Raw genomic sequence first — 20,981 nt, forward strand, 5'->3', positions numbered from 1 at the left:
TCTTGTGGGGTTGCGGGGCTGGAGGAGATTACGAGATAGGGAGGGGAGAGGCCATGGAGGGATTTGAAAATGAGGATGAGAAGTTTGAAATCGAGGTGTTGCTTAACCGGGAGCCAATGTAGGTCAGCGAGCACAGGGGTGATGGATGAGCAGGACTTGGTGCAAGTTAGGACACGGGCAGCCGAGTTTGCGATCATCTCTTGTTTATGTAGGGTAGAATGTGGGACGCCAGCCAGGAGAATGCTGGAATAGTCAAGTCTAGAGATAAAAAAGGCATGGATGAGGGCTTCAGCAGCAGATGAGCTGAGGCAAGAGCATAGGCAGGCGACGTTAAGAGTTGGAAACAGGCAGTCTTAGTTATGCTGCAATATGCGGTCGAAAGCACATTTCAGTGTCAAATATATCACCAAGTTTGCGAACAGTGTGGTTCATCCTCAGACAGAAGTTCAAAGAGCAACAGTCCAGGAGTGGCCATTACCATAATGCAGTTGTTTTAAAACTACTTCTGAAATATTGACACCCTCCTGGAGTCTTCATGTCCCAATATTTGAAATATAGTGCTAGCTACCCTACATTACAACTTCATTGGCTGTAAAGCGTTTTGCAGCATCCAAAGGTCATGAAAGGCACTATATAAATGCAAGTCTTTCTTCCGCCCCAAAAGATAAAAGTGTGAACACTACTCTGGTTTATTTCTGTTGTTGTATACCAAGATAGCATGCCAATAAATATGGAAAGATCCAAAAATCTTGGCTACAAACATACAGAAAAGGGTTATGACCTCATGGACTCCCTCGTAGTCCGTGACAACTTGGTCCAGGAACCCGATTTGAAACCTTGGCCAACACACTCCTTTCCTTTCACTAGCCCAAAACATGTGACCATTGCTTTTGTGTTAAGTATTAATTTAACTACTCCATAAACTGTAACAAACACAAACGAGGAAAGCGAAAACAAACTAGAGACTGTCTGGAAAGAGAGAATTTTAACGGATTTATATTTTTAAAAAAATAGAATAAATTTCACGGCTGTAAGAAGTCATACTTACTTCCTGTGATAAGTAAGGAAGGAGCTGGGCACAGATCACATTCAGTCTCTTCGCTATTTCAGTCTAGGAAGAAAAGGAATGGGTTTTAAACAAAAATATTCTAATACAGAGTTGTGAACATGAACTCATGCACATTAGTGCAACAAATGGATTTGCTTTTGCTCCAAAAAGGGAAGCAAGTATTGTTCTACATTTGCATCTTGCATGTTATTATACACTTGGAACAGAAGAGATATGTTGAAGACTCTGCTAACTAGTTCAGTGTGTGATCCAACAGCTTCCAATACGCTGGAATAGGGAACCTACATCTAATTAACATACTTTCAGACGAGATGTTAAACCGAGGCCCCGTCTGCCCTCAGGTGAAGAGAGCCCATGGCACTATTTCGAAGAGGAGCAGGGGAGTTATCCCTGGTATCCTGGCCAATATTTATTCCTCAAATCATCATCACTAAAATAGATTATCTGGTCATTATCACATTGCTGTCTGTGGGAGCTTGCTGTGTGCAAACTGGCTGCCGCGTTTCCTACATTACAACAGTGACTACACTCCAAAAAGTACTTCATTGGCTGCAAAGCGCTTTGGGATGTCCTGTCATGAAAGGCGCTATATAAATGCAAGTCCTTTTATTTGGTAGCTCGTGTAGCCGTTACATGGGCAAGTGCACCTCGACGCTTCGCTGAACAAAGAGAGTTCCAGTACGTTAAATTGTGTGTCCATACTCCTCCCTCAAGCACCCCTCTTGGGAGACCAAAATTGGCCAATGGCTGAGGACATGATAAATACAGCTGGTTTTAAACTTCATGTATTGGGACTGAATTAGAAGAGCTACTACCAAACTAAAAGAAACAAAATGCTTCATTTCTGTCAGATTTTTAAAAATAAGGTAAAGAAATGTATTTAGGATTAACGCATTATTTTTTTTAAAGACAGACAAAAAGGAGGAGATTCAAACCCTGGCAACAGTGGAGGCTCCAGCTTTTAATTAGGATTTGACGCTGAAGGGTAAATGCAAAGTACAGGAGACAGAGAAAGGCCTGGGAGACAGTGTACATACTCCAGAATTTCTCTGCCGCAGAACCAGTCAGGCTGACAAACTCATCAAGCACACATAAAGCAGAGAAGATAAAAACTGAAGCAATTTAATGCGACTTGCACTGGAAGGGAGACAAGAGAAAGAAAAAAAAAATCCTACAGTGCATGTGTAGCCAAAATAAACTCTTTAAATTAAAGTTATTTCCCCCCCCCCCCCCCCCCCCCAACCCAGTCTGCTCCCCTCACAAAAACAAAAATCAGGAAATTGAGATAATCAAGTTTCAGGTTAAAATGTCAATAAAACGAAGTGGAAAAAAAATGGTCGGGTACCACAGAAAACACTAACTGAAAAGAATCACACACACTGCGAATGTATGCTATTTTAGATTTCCAGTAATGGTGGTAACAACATCTCGTAAACCGGACTGTCAGCAGGTCTGTACAAAGATGGCCCTCCTTTGTGCCGGTACCCAGGCAGACTCGAGGGCCGTCAGCAATCACACACTGTGCAGTCTGCAGAGAGAGGTGAGTGGTAATTAGCAGCCGGCTCGAGCACTATAGATAAGGAGAGCCGACATACCCTGTATGATAAAGAGGAGTGAATTAAGCGGTCACGGTGCACTTTAAGATATAGTTACCTCCATTAGATTCTTGCTACCTATTGAATTTCAGAAGGCTCACAGAATATAGATTAACTCCTTAATAGTTAGTGACAGCTTCGTAAATGAGATTTTGTTTAAAAAAGATAACCTAATGAGTGAAGCTGGAAACTGAACAAATACAGAGAACGATTGCAAGGGAGCAATCCAAGCTAATGTGTGGGCGATGGCACCAACATCTAATCCATTGTATCCACCCCCTTCCCTCAGCATTAGCCGAGGTTTGTTTTTCCCCTGGGTTTTTTTAAAATCTGGTTTTTGTCTCTCCCAGGAGATCACATGGTTCCGGTTGGGGTGGAATGTAGAATGTTTTAGTGTAAGGGGTGTCGAAGTTGTGTGGAGCGGACTGGTTGGGCCGGGTGCTCTTTACCTTTCCGCCATTGTTCATTGGTTTATATGTAACCTTCAGGGCTGCTGACCGAGGGCCGTGGGGCTCTTTGTTGGCCGATGCGGACACGATGGGCCGAAATGGCCTCCTTCCGCACTGTATGTTTCCATGTTAAATCACAAAAATGCCACAGGAGGACATTCAGCCTATCGTGTCCATGTCGGTCGAAAAAGAGCTACCCAGCCTAATCCCATCTTCCAGCATGAGGTCAGTAGGTCATAGCTCTTTTTAAAAAAGTGCACATCCAAGTACTTTTTAAATGTGATGAGGGTTTCAGGCAGAGAGTTCCAGACCCCCACCACCATCACTGAAATTTCTTGTCCCCCTCATCTCCCCTTCCTCAGTCAGCTTCCAGTGCCTCAGTCAAGTGACCCATTCTTCATTCACAAGCTTAGATAGCGAGTGCCAGCGGGCTGCTTAACTGTGGGGAGCATCACAGCAAAGCCCAATCCCTCCTTGTGGGACTGATTTGCCGCACGCTCCTTCCGCTGCTTGTGCTTGGTTTCTGCATGCTCTCAGCGACAAGACTCGAGGAGCTCAGTACCCTTCCGGATTCACTTCCTCCACTTAGGGAGGTCTTTGGCCAGGGATTCCCAGGTGCTTACTTCATTTTTAAAGCCGAGTAAATCCGGGGTTAAATTAGCTCAAAAATTAAAACAAATTACTTCCAACCGGGATTTAAAGCGAGAGAGGGGTAAACGCTACTTCACATAATGACACAGGAGCACAGCGTACTTAAAGCAATTTACACCAAAATAAAACTGATGGCGTTAAAGATTACATTTTGTTTTTAAATTGCTTCATACCACAAAATCCACAGTGGTAGACGGGTCAATGTGAGACACTTCGCACACGAGTGAGCCAAGCAGAAGAGCTCTGTTGTTACTTGTGTGAGCCAGAGTTATTGGGTTGTATTCAGTCAGGGGACAAATGCAAACAAGGATCTGCCATGTATACTTCACAGAATCAATAGTGAGCCAGCAGTGAAACCCCCAGCGAGTCTGTTCTTAGAGACACTGTCGTAATGAGATGCGATGCGAATATTTCAAGGGCTCTGTGCTTTGAAAAGAACCCAACATACACACACCCTCAAAACCCTAGTCACGTGAAATTATTGCTTGGAATGTACAATAGCTAGGTAACCCTTGCCACTGGACCAAGACCTAACTCTGTCAAGCCCGTGTGGTGGCTGGTGTGCAACGGTCACCACACGTTAAAAAAATCCACGCACAGGCATCTTCCACCCTTCAGGATGTAGTTCGGGACCTGGAATATCAGGTCCCTCATTGGAACACCCGTGAACTTATCCTTTTTTGGCATGGAAGCCAGTCATTCTCGATATGAGGGACTGCCTATGATGGAGCTAGGGGATGCTACATTTGACGATTTTCCAGAATGAATACTGTAAATAAGTAATAAAAACGGAAAATGCTGGCTCTCAGCGGGTCAGGCAGCATCTGTGGACAGAGAAACAAAGTTAATGTTTCAAACGTTAACTCTCTCTCTCTCTCCACAGATGCTGCCTGATCTGCTGAGTATTTCCAGTATTTTTGATTTTTATTTCAGATTCCAGCACACGCAGTATTTTGCTTTTGTACTGCAAGTAGTAATTTAAAAAGTGGGAGTTTAACAACTGCACCACTCAGTGATGCAAGCTCCTATTTACTACAGGTAAAAATCGCAAATCCGGCAAACTTGGGACCGAGACCATGCCGGTTTTGGATTTTTCTGGATTTCAGACAAGAAAATCAGTAGCTTATCTTCAGCTTATTTGAATGGATAAGCCTAACAAGGAAGAGAGAAACTGTTCAGTTTTCGGACAAAAATTCCAAATTTTATTTTACTGAATATCAATTGGGATTCTCTCAAATGTCTGGTTTTCGGACAGCGGAATTGAGACGTTGTACCTGTACCTCCATACAGCCCATCACATGTGCTCAGCCGTATCTATCAAAACTCAGGTGGCACCCCTTTTCATGTCACGCAGACACCGGACTGGCTCAAGTTTTATATTCGTTAAATATAACAACCACAACTAAACAGGTGAAGGAATGCAGCAATCAGCAAGCAGGAATGAAAGTACCATTCACCGGGTTAAAGATAAAAAGGTCAGCAACAGCTACCAATTAAAGAACAAACCCAATTTAAAAACTAGTTTCCAAATTCTCAGTGGAAATGTACAGCCCGCCCCCATTTTCACACCCGGACACTCATCCCTTGCAACAACGCAATTTCTAATCCACCAGGAGCAACACCTCAAAATATCCATCAGTCTATTGGAAGTGTTGAGTCACACGGAGAGAGGAAAAAATAATCTGGAAAAAAAATACCCGGCATTTCTTCGTGACGTCTGAAAGCTACAAGAATTTTACGGACTTCTAACTGAGCAAAGGAATTTACAAGCACCTACCTGGATTCCCAGGGGAGGACTTGAGCGATGGCCTTAAGCTGGTCAGATAAGCCGCTAAACACCACAACCATGCTCGAGACCCCAGGTTGTGTGTGTAAAATGCCATTTTTGTAGAAAATCCTACAAAACTGGTCCCATCTACTCAAATACAGCAACATGCATTGATGAGGTTTTCTGGATATGCATCACTCCCCTCCCACTCTGCACGACAAGCCTACGCAACACCTCTAAACATTCTTCCTCTTCAACTAATCTCCCACAGCTTGTCTCACTAACATGGTCAACAACTTGTATTTATATAGTACCATTAACGTTCCAAGGCACTTCACAGCAGTATTACAAGACAAGAAGTTTGACAACGAGCCACGCAAGAAATTAAGGCAGGTGACCAAAAGCTTGGTCAGAGAGGTAGGTTTTAAAGAGCGTCTTGAAGGAGGAAAGAGAGGTAGAGAGGCAAAGGGGTTTAGGCAAGAAGTTCCAGAGCTTGGGGCCTAGGCAACAGAAGGCACAGGCACCAATGGTTGCTCGATTATTGCAAGGAGAGAATAATGAGCGCACCAAACTTTCACTGTACATCATTTCCCTTCCCTTAAATCGCTACACTGGACTATGGCTCTATAGGTGCTGCAGCCCACTAGTGGCCCACCCACCTGGCCATTCTTCATGCACAAAGTTACACAGCAAGTTGTTCCAACGGTGAGAATTTTTGAATTCAATCCTGACCCTCAGTGTTGCCACAAATCTAACTTCACAATTGTAGCAGCACCACCTGCCCCCCCCACCACCCCCACCCCCAAAATGCTGCTCAGTTAAGATCTGCTAATGTAGACCAGGGAGTGAACCTGGGACTTTTCTGTCCTTACAGTTCACACCACAATCCGCAGTGCATTTATCAGCTGGGTCAGTGGGACTGGGTTCTGTAGATTTGCTATGGGTGTAGAATTTAAAAAAAAAATCTTGCTATGGAGTCCAAAATATAGCAACGGCCAGATATGGCCAGAGAGCTAAACGGGAGAAAGGCAAAGAGCAGCAATAATTCCACAACACCTTGAAAGAAAAAGTTCCACATAAATAGCTATGCTATCATTTGTGTGCTTTTACTTTGCTCTGGGTCTGGATCTGGATCTCAGGACAGCAACCGACAAATTCCGCTCCCCTGTGCCGAGACTAAAGTGGAGCAGGCATCCATGCAGCCTAGCTCCCAAAAACATGAATTCCTTCTGCTGGCATGTTTGAGCGCCGACATGCTGCAGGCGAACTGGTCCAGAAATCAAATGCAGAACTGGCTCGGAGCAATGATGTGGTTGCAGCACCACAGGTTCCCAAGATCTCCGAAGGAACTCAGATTTCCAGAACAAGGGGTCGTAACCTTACAATTACAACTTGGCCATTTCGGGGGTGATGTCAGGAAGCAGGTCACGCAAAGGGGTAGCGGAAATCTCAAATCTTTCCCCCAAACAACGGTTAAGGCTGGTGGGCAAATTATAGATTGTGTTAGCCAGGGGTATTAAGGGATTATGGAAGCAAGGCGACTAAATGGAGCGGAGATATAGATCAGCCAAGATCTAACTGAATGGCAGTACAGGTGCGAGGGTTTGAATGGCCTCCTCCTGTTATGTGATAGATCAGGAAGCCCAGGAAAAACTGGCACAGTTGCTCCAAGTTGGATCGATATACATCATAGCGTCATCAACTGCATGTCAGGACTCAATACATCTTTAGTTATTTAAAAGCACCTTAAGCAATTGCTTTCAGGGTGGGGAAGAGAAGGAAGAGGAAAAAATACTTGCACTTCTATAAAGCCTTTTCATGACCACCGGACATCTCAAAGCGCTTTACAGCTAATTAATTACTTTGAGTGTAGTCACTGTTGTAATGCGGGAAACGCGGCAGCCAATTTGCGCACAGCAAGCTCCCACAAACAGCAATGTGACAATGACCAAATAATCTGTTTTAGTGATGTTGGCTAAAGGATAAATATTGGTCATAACTTCCCTGCTCCTCTTCAAAATAGTGCCATGGGATCTTTTACACCCAGCTGAGTGCACAGACAGAGCCTCGGTTTAACGTCTCATCTGAAAGACGGCACCTCCAACAGTGCAGCACTCCCTCAGCACTGCACTGGAGTGTCAGCCTAGATTTGTGTGCTCGGGTCCCTGGAGTGGGACTTGAACCCACAACCTTCCGACTCAGAGGAGAACGCGCTACTCACGGAGCCATAGCTGAAAAGGTGCCCATTGCTGTATTCGAGTAGATGGGACCAGTTTTGTCAGATTCTCTCCACGGTGGCGGTTAAGGGTTAAATAGCATATACATGTGGGATGTGGGCCAGGAAGACAGTTTGCCAACACCTCTGAATTTAAAGCTTCCGATCACTGAAGAGATAATTCAGAATTTGGCAGCATTTAACAAGGCGTTATTTACCGTCCCCAAGGACTGACGATGATGGATTTCCTACATTTGTCCTGTGTAAGGCAGCAGCACTTTTGGGCCACAGTTCCTGCTGCACTTACACTCATTAATAAATCATTCACAGGCTATTTGTGCTCACCATGGGAAATCAAAAATTCTCCACAATATCACAAATGGATTATTTGCAAGCTAATTTGTCTTTATTGTTTTTGCAGTCGGGCAGACAGTTAAATGGTTTTTGCATTATTAGAATCTCAAAGTTCAAGGCCAAAAAAAAATGATTCATAAAAATGGTATTTTCCTCTTTGTGGGAGGGAACAGCAGGTTTGGGCCACAATCAATCACTCATTAAAATCAACCATCCGAATTTGAACTCAGTCATTCCTTTCTATAATCACCACCACCATCATCATAGGCAGTCCCTCGGAATCGAGGAAGACTTGCTTCCACTCTTAGCAGGAGTCCTTAGGTGGCTGAACAGTCCAATACGGGAACCACAGTCCCTGTCACAGGTGGGACAGATAGTCGCTGAGGGAAAGGGAGGGTGGGACTGGTTTGCCGCACGCTCCTTTCACTGCCTGCGCTTGGTTTCTGCATGCTCTCGGCAACGAGACTCTCTGTGCTCAGCGCCCTCCTGGATGCACTTCCTCCACTTAGGGCGGTCTTTGGTCAGGGACTCCCAGGTGTCAGTGGGGATGTTGCACTTTATCAGGGAGGCTTTGAGGGTGTCCTTGTAACATTTCCTCTGCCCACCTTTGACTTGTTTGCTGTGAAGGAGTTCCAAGTAGAGCACTTGCTTTGGGAGTCTCGTGTCTGGTTTGCAGACAATGTGGCCTGCCCAGTGGAGCTGATCAAGTGTGGTCAATGCTTCAATGCTGGGGGTGTTGGCCTGGACGAGGGCACTAACCTTGGTGCGTCTGTCCTCCCAGGGGGTTTGTAGGATCTTGGAGACATCATTGGTGGTATTTCTCCAGCGACCGGAGGTGTCTACTGTACATGGTCCACGTCTGAGCCACTTTGCCCACCACCTCCATCACCACACCCTCTGCACTCACTTCGATTCTTGCATCATCATCATCATTACATCCGGTTTTGGGATGGCAACCACCATGCACCACTCTCCCACTTTTATTTTTGGAAAAGGAAGCCAGTCTCAGTCACGCTGGGCTGGATTTATATAGAGCTCCAAGCTGACCAAATGCACAGGCCCAGCTCTCATCCCAAAGCGCATCACAGCCAATGCAGTACTTTTGGAGTGCAGCCACTGTTGTAATGTGGGAAACGTGGCAGGCAAAGTGCACACAGGAAGTTCCCACAAACAGCAATGTGATAACGACCAGATAATCTGTTTTAGTGATGCTGGTTGAGAGAGAAATATTGCCTCAGGACACTGGGGATAACACCTCTGCTCTTCTTCAAAATAGCATCATGGGATCTTTCACATCCAGCTGAGGGCAGACTCGGTTTAAACATCGCATCCAAAAGTCGGCACCTCAGATAGTGTAGCACTCCCTCAATTACCCACTGAGCCACAGCTGAGGCAGTTGGTTCTTCAATCGTAGAGTTGTTCATACTATGACTCGAGGGAGCTTTGCCTGTCCACAGTTAGTTGCACTCCTATAGAGTAATAGTGCTTAAAATCTCGAGATTATTAAATACGGACACAACTAATTACCATTTAGCATGACATCCAGTTACCCAGTTTAAAAAAACATACAAATAGACTATGCAATTAAAAAATCGAGGAATCACCACTTCCTGGAGGCCAAGAGATGCCCTCAATTATTCATTTGCAAGCAGTTGTCACTTTTTACCAAGACCAGGACCTCAGCAGAATCCTGAGCTGTAGCCCCTCCTTTACAGGTGAATTCAAAGGCAGACAAGTAGCAATGCTATATGCAAGGAATGTGACCAGCGCCATTGGGGCATAACACACATTTCAAGGATGGGAGTTTGGGGGGGGGGGAACGACGTTAACAAGCACTTTCCATCACGGTGCTAATTAGTTGCTTAGCAACCAATTAGCACCGACAGGATCAGGCAGGTTATCTCAATATCTTTCAGGAGCTGAGACTCAGTAAAAAGCATCGCCAGGCTCAGCTATTTTAAACTCAGCCGTGTAAAGAAGCGCTCTCGTTGCATTTCACATGGCGCTTCAACATGTCCCCCAGAACACATCTCAAAAGTGAAGTGCGGTGGTTGCTATGTAGACAAAGTTTGGATGGGTGACCATGCCAGGTACCTTGGCTCCAAGAGGAACACTGTAGCAATACGCAGTCATTCCTAAATCCATGCAGTTATTACATTTGGGTCATTAGTCCTTGCCCAGAGAAGAGCAGAATTTGCCGAATTAAGCATCACACTAATTACCAACAGCACCTGATCCTCTGGCTTCTCCGCGCCCTTGGGAATGGACGTGGCGATGGCTAAATGGCTGGAGACCGAGGGTCTCACTTGCCATTTTGTTGTGGTGCACAGGCCGGCACGGAGGTTCTGGCCCAAGCAGTGCAAAAACATTTTTAAAGTGTGGGAAGAACAAACAACAACAACCGAGAGCAGCACAAACAAAACCCCAAAGTAAGCTCAGACGACAGCAAGTGACAAATCTGAGCACAGCCACTCCTCCCCATCTTTGTTGCCACTCTTTTGCTCAGTCAGGGAAGCCAGCCAGAAAAGTACCATGGGGCCAGGGGGGGGAACATCTGGTGTATAGGAAGTCTGGTCGTAACAGGAGAGCAACGAATCTCTCCGAATGTTAACAGCTGAGAAATGTGCGAGGCTGTTCCAGGACAACCTTCACCTTGGGTAGAAAGTCAACGGTCTGCTCGAGTTCAAGATCATAATGCGAACTGGGGGAAGAAACAATTTCGGATTTGAATCAAGACGAACTGTTTAAAGCGGTGTCGCTATTTATACAACCTGGAGCGCAATATACCAAAGACTTTTTTTTTAAATAAATGTGGGGAGTGGGGGAAAACAGAAGAAATTATTATAGGCCCCGAATTTGCAGGTCGGAGGTTTCCCGCAGGGAAATGCCTCCGATCCGCAAATAAGATGCCCGCGTACCTGGTGGTCCGGGAAGTATGGAGATTCACGGTCCTGGGTCTCTCCGGGTCCCCATGGGTCGAGGCCCACGTAGCTAAGGGATGCAGGCGGTTGGTAAACATCCCTGGGATCACATGGGCCAGCCCAACAAAAGATAGAAGGGAATCCCCATAGCAAGAATGAGAATACCCCCCAAAATACGTGTACACAAACAAAAACAAATTTAAAAAAAAACACATTTAAAATGCCATTTAAAACAAGTTCAATTTGAAAAATAAATTTAAATGTTTAAAATAACCTTACATTATTGTACAGCTTTTTAAGTGATAAAAATGCTATGTTTAAAAACTTTTACGTTGGTAAAAGCAGGCCTTTACCGGGCAGAAGAATTTCACGTTCGGTCCCAGATTTATAAAATAAATAGATCAGCCCTCTGCTCGCGGATGCACTTTTCCCAGGGATGCGTTGGATCGGTCAAGAAGATGAGAGCGCGAAAGTTCTGGATTTTCGCAGATACGCTTTGCGCATGAAAACCCGGAACTTGCACGGCCCTTATGGGCACGCACACTCGTAGGAGCCGCAAATTATAGGCCATTCTGTGAATAGAACACACCTGCAAATAAAGGAGTTCAGCAAAAGGAGTCATTATGGCTACTCCATTTACCAGGTGGCAATGCTGAAGTATCACCTCAAGCCAAAATAAAAATCAGTATGTTGGTCAAACAGCAAGGTTCTCTCAATCTGCAAATGTATCGTTTGCCCGAGTAGTCCCAACTATAGGAGAAGGTAGCAATTTTTTTTTTTCTCTGGCTTCTGGGCGACACTGGCCAATTTATTGCCCATCCCGACTTGCCCCGGAGGTGGTGGCTGGCCTACTCCATGAACCGCTGCGGTCCTTACGGTGATCGCCACCCCCCCAATGGTATTACGTAGCCCACACTGCGATGTGCGTGCACTGGGTCCGTGCAGCAGAGCTGGTCTCCAGTCGCCTTGGTTAATCCTTGCCACTGGACCAAGACCTAACTCGGTCAAGCCCGTGTGGTGGCTGGTGAGCAACGGCCATCCCACGTTAAAAAAATAAATCCATCCACAGGCATCTTCCACCCTTCAAGATGTAGTTCGGGATCCGGAATATTAGGTCCTTCATTGAAACACCTGTGAACTCATCACTTCTCAGCGTGGAAGCAAGTCATCCTCGTTTCAAGGGACTGCCTATGATGATGATGATGATGATGATGGAGGTAGAGATTATCAGGAATGTTAAACCAGCGATGGTGAAAGGGCAGCGATAGATGCCCAAGTCAGATTGGAGTGCTTTTTGGGAGGTGATGAGTGTCCCAACATTGGTGCTCTTGTTCAGCTTGGTGGTAGGCGGTTTAACAGTATGGGGGGAAACCCTCCATTTTCACAGACTTTTGTTGGGTAGTTCCTTTCTCCATTAACAGAGATACTACAGAAACCAAACCCACTCACTGCTTCAGCAGCTTCTTTCTGCGATGTTGCCACTTGTGAACCATGTATATTTTAGAACGCTTCCATTTGGCTATCTAGTTCACATTCTCTACTATTAAACAGGGATGAAGATCCACATCGACAGACTACATGAGCACTGGAAACAGGAATCTTTTTTAGATACTCCTCAATGTAAGCGATGTTAAGTGCTTGGAAATGGAACTCTTCATTTCAGGCACCCAGTGTCAGCGTCAAGAACTCCCAGGTCAGGTATAGCACAGCCAAATGCAGTGTAATGTATGCAATTTGCCTCAGCCCCAATCTCAAGTGTACCCTCTACTGCATTAGAAACATAGAAAATAGGTGCAGGAGCAGGCCATTCGGCCCTTTGAACCTGCACCACCATTCAATACAATCATGGCCGATCAGTGCAATATTTCTCGATTTCCCGCACCAGCCATTTGGAACGGCATTGTCAATTAGTGTCGAATCAGTAGCAGGTTTGATGTGTAGGCCCATATGCACCAGAAACTGGATCGCAACTGCCCAAACTCATTTCACACAGGATCCTTGCAACCTACAGACAGAAGAGGCTTTCTTCCCATCAGTCTCTACTGAACTTGAATCCAGATCCCCGAGGAGAATTAAATCACTTCAAAAGCAACAAAAAATAAAATCTGCTTTCCTCAGCCCTTCTCTCAATGACCGGTGAACTGATCATCTTTAACATGCCAACACCAACCACACCACTAGTCCTCCACAGCCAGTGAGCCCCAGGTGGGCAGAGGAAACGTTTCAAGAACACCCTCAAAGCCTCCTTGATAAATTGAAACATCCCCACCGACACCTGGGAGCCCCTGGCCAAAGACCGCCCGAAGTGGAGGAAGAGCATCCGGGAGGGCCCTGAGCACCTCGAATCTCGTTGCCGAGAGTATGCAAAAATCAAGCGCAGGCAGTTGAAGGAGCGTGCGGCACCCACCCACCCTTTCCTTCAACGACTGTCTGTCCCACCTGTGACAGAGACTGTAATTCCCGTATTGGACTGTACAGTCACCCAAGAACTCACTTTTAGTGGAAGCAAGTCTTCCTCGATTTCGAGGGACAGCCCATGATGACACCAAACGAAATCAGGTCTGAATTCTAAGAAATTTCGACTTCAGTTAAGACAAATTCAAGCTGCACTGGAAACTGCATTTACATCTTGGGGCGAGGCCTCGGCCTCAAGCCAAGCAAAACGAAATACAAGAGAATGCAATGTTAAAATCACAGCCGGCAGCACAGGTGGACATCTCTTGGCACAGGCAGGGCTGTGGTCTGATGCAACTAAACCAGTTCCGACAAAACCGTAGCTCAATTTCCAAAACAAAGCTCGTCTTTCCCCTTCAGTGAAAGGATAGGAACAGATCCCACAAATAAAAAAAAAAAGTCTATACAACCACTGGAGGATACAAAGAGAGCATCAAGGTATTCACACACTGACTCCAATGACTGAAGTCATTATTATTGCCTTGTGAAGTTACTAATGGACTGTATAATATTGCATAAGCCCACTTAATTCTATACACCAAGGATCTGTCATATTAACTTGACAACATTTTGGCCACCGTTCACAGTTAAAAAGACAACTTCATTCACCAATACAGTATGCTTGAGCTTTACCTGGATAAAGGCCAGTTCCTGTGAGGTTGTTGAGAATCACAGGTGAATTAACTTGGCAGTTTTTAAACCTTGGTTCCTTTAGACATGGGCAGAGATTGCTTTATAAATCTGGGACTGAACATGAAACTTGCTGGTCTCAAGATTGGCTTGGTTGGTAACAGATGTAAAACGTCAAACCGACAAGGTTGGTTGAGAGAAGGAAAAAAAAAGGCAGCGCTGCTCAAGAGCCAGAAAGTGTCATTCCAAAATCTCGGAAGTCTGGAACGATTTTACTCTCACCTTGCCTGGGCTGAGTTGGAGTGCTGTGAGCACTCCAAACGAAAAGGTGATACATTTGTAGAATCACTTCAGCTCTCAGGAAATTTCACAGGAACATGGCACACACTTGACACAAGGCACAAGATTACTGAACAGCAGTTAAACTGCATAATCAGGGCACATTATGCATCAACACATCTCTGCCCTTGAAATGCTTAGTATTCCACTACACATGGCAGTGTTTAGATCCATCCCGAAACCTGGAATTCTTTTGCACCGCAAACATGGAATCCAATCCCGCTCAGAATTGGCACGCAAATTAAACGTGAGCCACCGAGAGAGTCATGTCTACTTATAAGAACATAAGAAATAGGTACAGAAGTAGGCCATACAGCCACTCGAGCCTGCTCTGCCATTCAATATCATGGCTGATCTGATCATGGACGATCTGATCATGGACTCAGCTCCACTTCCCCGCCCGCTCCCCGTAACCCCTTATCGTTTAAAGAAACTGTCTATTTCTGTCTTAAGTTTATTCAATGTCCCAGCTTCCACAGCTGAGGCAGCGAATTCCACAGATTCACAACCCTAAGAAATTTCTCCTCATCTCTGATTTAAATGGGCAGCCTCCATCAAGGAGTAGAGTAGAAGTTGGCAGATTAGATTCGCCTCCCGTGACCTCACCATCATTCTTTTTCCCCCGCCTCGCTCACTTCCACATGCTAAAAATAACACTTTGTATCAGTGAACACATACAACAAATGTTTCCTTTTAGCCAAGGGGCCAGTGGTCTAAGGAAGTGGGTTGTGGCAGGGGCGAGGAAAACAAGGACTCTTTGGTGGCCCAGGAAGCATCAACTTTGAACGCCAACCCCCGGCTGCAACTCAGTATTATAGGAGCTCATTTTACTTTCAAAATGTTTGACCCAGAAGATCGAGGCAGTGCAGGACCCTTCTACAAACTGGGAGAAGCCATGACTTTTATACAGGACAGAAGATGAAGAATTTAATGGCCTTTCCCATATTGAAAATCAGTTGCCTGCAAAGTAAAGCAGTCGAGGTAGGCCTGCTTGTACATTGTTGGTGGTAGCTGGGGGAACAACAACAGTGGCACCAGGAAGTTTCTTTATGGGACTCACATTCCTAGTCAGTCAGTCAACAGGAAAACACGAGATTCATTAATGCTATGCTACATCACCTCGGAGAAAAAAAAGAGAAAGTTTTGCATTTATATAGCGCCTTTTACGACCACCAGACATCTCAAAGTGCTTTACAGCCAATAAATGTAGTCACTGTTGTAATGTAGGAAACGCAGCAGCCAATTTGCACACAGCAAGCTCCTACAAACAGCAATGTGACCACGACCAGATAATCTGCTTTTGATATGTTGACTGAGCGATAAATATTGGCCAGGACACCAGGGATAACTCCCCTGCTCTTCTTTGAAATAATGCCATGTGATGATCTACGTCTACCCGAAGGCAGACGGAGCCTCTGTTTAAGGTCTCCTCTGAAAGATGGCACCTCTGACAGTGCAGCACTCCCTCAGTGTCAACCTAGATTTTGTGTGCCCAAGTCCCTGGAGTGGGATTTGAACTCTCAACCTTCAGACTCAGCAGTGTGTGCGACCCACTGAGCCACTGGCTGACTCAGCTTCAAAGCTAAGTAGGGCAAAGTTGAAAATGCTAAAAGCCTTGGCAGTCCTTTCACTCACTTCCTTTAGACTCAGAGTGGTTTCCTGCATTTAACCAAACGCTGAAATCCCAGGTCGTTAAACACCTGAAGAGCTCTTTCCCCCACCAACCATTGCCCGATGTGGCACAACCATTGTGCAATATCTACCTGCTCAACAACAGAACTCATTTCGCAAGCAAGACAGAAGTTGAACTCCTGCGAAGAGATTGGTGTTTTTGTTGGTCCTGTTTGAACACCCAACTTCGTTCAGCAGGAATGTTAAAAATGTTTCCACTTCAGTAGATTTGCAATTAAAATTTTATTTAACCGGTTCCAAGGGTGAGGTTTCAAAGTCTGCCAGCTTGCAATTGATGTACTAACAGGTTCAATGGGAACTAACTAACAGCAGGGAGCACTTGAAATTCATCACACGCCCCACTAACCCCTTCAGCCATTTCTCTTATTAGACTGGCGTACATCAATTATTCAAATCATTATTTATTAAAAGGCAAACACTAAGTGTATGAATTAGGGAGCTCATATTAGTTAATGTGTTCCATGCATTCTCCTTAGGCCAAGCAACCGGGGAACACTAACTTTTACACCGCTCGCACCACGTGATGCTACATGGTTTCTAAAGCAATTTTATTGGAGACCAGTCAAAATGGCGACGGCAGCAGTTTTATCCCCTGTAGATTAAGACCATGGTTACTCGTTACAATTCATGCTCAGGAAAACAGGGTTTTTAAACATAATATAGGTTGTAAATCAAGCAAAGGATCTCAACATGTATTTATATAGCACCTTTAACGTAGTGAAACATCCCAAGGCGCTTCACAGGAGTATTATGCGATAATAAATATGACACTGAGCCACATTAAAGTAGAAATTAGCACAGGTGATCAAAAGCTTGGTCAAAGTGGTAGGTTTTAAGGAGTGCCTTGGAGGAAAGAGGAGGTAGCGAGACAGAGGGGTTTAGGAAGGAAGTTCCAGAGCTTGGGGCCTAGGCAACAGAAGGCACGGCCACCAATGGTTGAGCAATTATAATCAGGGATGCTCAAGAGGGCAGAATTAGAGGTGCACAGACATCTCAGGGGGAGGTGGTTGTGGGGCTGGAGGAGATTAGCGATAGGGAGGGGCGAGGCCATGGAGGGATTTGAAAATAAAGAATTTTGAAATTGAGGCGTTGCTTAACCGGAAGCTAATGTAGGTCAGCAAGCACAGGGGTGATGGGCGAGCGGGACTTGGTGCGAGTTAGGACACGGACAGCCAAGTTTTGGATCACTTCTCGTTTACATAGGCTAGAATGTGGGAGGCCAGCCAGGAGTGGGTTGGAATAGTCAAGTCTAGGAGACAACAAAGGCATGGATGAGGGCTTCAGCAGTGGATGACGTGAGGCAAGGGCGAAGACGGGTGATGTTACGGAGGTGGAAACGGGCGCTCTTAGTTATGCTGCGGATGTGTGGTCGAAAGCTCATTTCAGGGTCAAATATGACACCAAGGTTGTGAACAGTCTGGTTCAGCCTCAGACAGAGGTTGTGGTGAGGGATAGTCAGTGGCCAGGGACTACAGGAAAAGGGTACATGTAGGCAGAGCTCATGAAGAAGCTTCTTTGTAATCGCCATTAGAGGGGGGACAACATGCATCCATTGAAATATGCAGAAGCACTGGAGCCTACCAGTCCACGTCAGCGTTTACCCTCTATGCCAACAAATGGTCCCAATCATCCAGAATGGCATATGAGGTACTTCTGAAGCTGGGATTGTTCTCCTTCGAGCAGAGAAGCTTGAGGGGAGATTTAAGAGAGGTGTTCAAAATTGAGGTTTTGATAGAGTAACTAGGGAGAAACTGTTTCCACTGGCAGGAGGGTCGATAACCAGATGAGACAGATTTGTAAGAAACTCGGGGGAAGGGGAGAAAAAAAAAAGAGAAAAAGAGATGAGGGCAGTTTAAAAAAATGTTTTTTTACGCAGCGAGTTATGATGATCAGGAATGCACTGCCTGAAAGGATGGTGGGAGCAAATTCAACAGCAACTTTCATTAGGGAATTGGATAACTACTTGAAAAGGAAAACTGTGCAGGACTATGGGGAGTGAGACTAATTGGATCGCTCTTCAAAGAGTCGGCACAGGCAGAGTGGGCCGAATGGCCCCCTTCTTTGCTGTATGATTCTATGATTTACCTGCCCTGTTCCTATATCCCTTTATCCCTTATCTAATCTTTAAAATGGACAACTTCTGACGCACCCACCAAGTCCACAATCTCACATGTGAAAGAACAAAGTTTCTCTTGCTCTCCAATCTAAATTTCTTGCATTTAATCTGGAATGTATTATCCCTCACTCTAGGGGCTAGAAATTCACTTTTTGGCAATATCTTTTTTTTCCCCCCCGTCATTTTTCAGGAAAAAAAAACCCATTAAAAACATAGCCATTAAGAGGGTAAAATTGGCAAAATGCAAAATTGGCGTTGCACGAGGATTCGTGTGGCTCTCGCCAACATTAGCCCGAGGACCATCACCGTCAAAAATACAGGCCCTGGGGAGGGGAGAGAACACAAAAAAAATTGCAAAAATATATATATAAAAAAAAAAATCTGAAAAAATTCACTTAACTAATGAATCGCTAAAAAAGAATTAAAAAGGATAAAAACTTCAACTTAGCTTTTTTGTAGGTCTTCATACCCAACACTGTTTCTGGGGCTTCAACGCAGGCTTTTCTCAGGTGTTTTTTTCCACCCAGAATATGGGTTTGCCAAACGGCCAATTTTAGGCGGTCGCTTTTTTTTGGTGATGCACGTTGTCGATCCGCTTTGCCGATATTTCAAAACTGCCAGTCGTTAACTTTAGCCAATTTAGGAGTACCTTTTACCGGCAAAAAAACGTGCACAAGGCTGGCCAATTTCTCACCCGTATCTCCCATCTACTGAGAACTAACTGTCTGCTTCTACCTAATCTGTCCTACTCATTCACAAATTAAACACTTCCACCATAGCACCCTGTAATTTACATTGTTCCAATGAAAAAAAAAAGTCCAAATTTTCAAGACTTTGTATTTGCAATTCCTCATACCAGGCAGCATCCTTGTGAATCTGCATTGCATCCTTTCTAAAGCCTCCATTATTCCCAGTGTGAAGCCCAATACTGCCCAAAGTACACTAACTGAAGTTTTATTTAGGCTCATTATTTCTTGGCTTTTGTGTTCTATTCCTCTTGCAATAAAACTTAGAATTCTATTATTTTATTCATAATCACTGCTCCAGTTTCCTCCTCCTCCTCCTCCCCCCCCCCCACCCCACCCCAGACAGCAGGTGCTAGTAATGATTCTGCTGTTGAAAATTACACCTCCTCTAGACCCATTGTGTTTCTTCACTTGTCCCATTACCATCTCCTTTCACTCATCGCTTTTGTCCTTTAATCACTCCTGCAATCCACCACATCACAGACCTTCCCTTTTATTCCTTCTGTAATGTATACACCCATGAGGATGTTCATTGGTTTGTAGAGCTGTTGTACAGTGAGTGGCTTAGCCAGTCACGTGATGTTCACAAGACTCAATAAAACCCCAGCCAGTTGGGTCTAGGTCATCCACGATAAGGTATGCAGTTGAGAGCCTAGTGGATGAACTGGTAATATGTAGAGTGATTGTTAAACCTTTGTTAATAAACCAACTGGTTCTTAATAGCAATGTGTTGCTATGAATTCTTAACTAAAGAACCCATGAAGCAAATACATTCAACTTTCCTCCCCCTCTTTCCCTGCCTCTGTACTTGTTTAAAACCAATTACATCTCTTTACAGCACTGATGAAGGGTCATCGACCGGAAACGTTAACTCTATTTCTCTCTCCACAGATGCTGCCTGACCTGCTGAGTATTTCCAGCATTCGGTTTTTATTTCAGATTCCCAGCATTTTGCTTTTGTACTCTAATTCTATTCACTTATGACCTTATCAACCAGACGTGCTGCCTTTAATGCTGTGAGCCTCTCCCCCAAATCTCTGTTTGTCTGCAGCATCAAGCCAACTTCCATTCAGAACAAAATCGGTACTTTTTTTTTTTCAAGAAAGCAAAATGTTTCACGTCCCACTCACTTTGAATTCCACTCGTCACTTTTTAAACCCATTCCATCTCATCACTATTCGCTTGCAGTTAATTTTTTAGTCTTATGAATTAACTATATTCCCTATTTTGGCATCATCTGCAAATTTTGACAGCACGCACTCTAGGCCGATATCCAAATCATTGTACACTGAACAGAAGTGGCCTTATAAAAAGGAACTCTGGGTCACCACAACCCACTTGTGAAAATCTACCCTCAACGCCTACTTGGTTTTCTCTGTTCATTCGCCCGGATTTCAAAATTCTCATTCTTGCTTTCAACTCCCTCCATGGCCTCGCCACTCCCCATCTCTGATCTCCTTCATTCCTACAAACCCCCCCCCCCACCAGATATCTGCGCTCCTCTAATTCTATCGTTTTCAGTGTCCCCAATTATAAAATCGCTCAACCATTGGTGGCCGTGCCCTCTGTTACCTCGGCCCCAAGCTCAAACTCCTTGCTTAAACCTCTTTCCTCCTTTAAGACGCTCCTTAAAACCTACCTTTTTAAACAAAGCTTCTGGTCACCTGCCCCAATTTCTCCTTATGTGGCTTGGTGTCAAATTTTGTGTCTTATAATACTTCTGTGAAGGGCCTTGGGACATTGAAAGGCACTATATAAATACAAGATGTTGTTCTAACCAATCTTAATCCAGTTTGCTATCTTCCCTCGAATTATAATCAGGGACACGGCAAGTGAACCCCAGATGGACCAAGGAAACACTTCAAGGACACCCTCAAGGCCTCCTTGGAAAAAGTGCATCATCCCCACCGACACCTGGGAATCCCTGGCCCAAGACCACTCAAAGTGGAGAAGCATCCGGGAAGGCGCCAAACACAGTCTCT

At 44.9% G+C, this 20,981-nt stretch overlaps 1 protein-coding gene across 2 annotated transcripts in view; it reads right to left on the minus strand.

Moving 5' to 3' along the window:
- Window positions 1–20,981, minus strand: part of LOC139228567 (transducin-like enhancer protein 1) — a 158,188-nt gene that overhangs the window by 81,868 nt on the left and 55,339 nt on the right. For both annotated transcript variants that reach the window (XM_070859693.1, XM_070859692.1), the window contains exon 5: window positions 1,049–1,111. In XM_070859693.1, the coding sequence (XP_070715794.1) occupies window positions 1,049–1,111 (63 nt within the window). The remainder of the gene's footprint in view (window positions 1–1,048; window positions 1,112–20,981) is intronic.

Source organism: Pristiophorus japonicus, chromosome 18 (genome assembly GCF_044704955.1).
Source record: "Pristiophorus japonicus isolate sPriJap1 chromosome 18, sPriJap1.hap1, whole genome shotgun sequence".
NCBI classification, from domain to species: Eukaryota; Metazoa; Chordata; class Chondrichthyes; family Pristiophoridae; genus Pristiophorus; species Pristiophorus japonicus.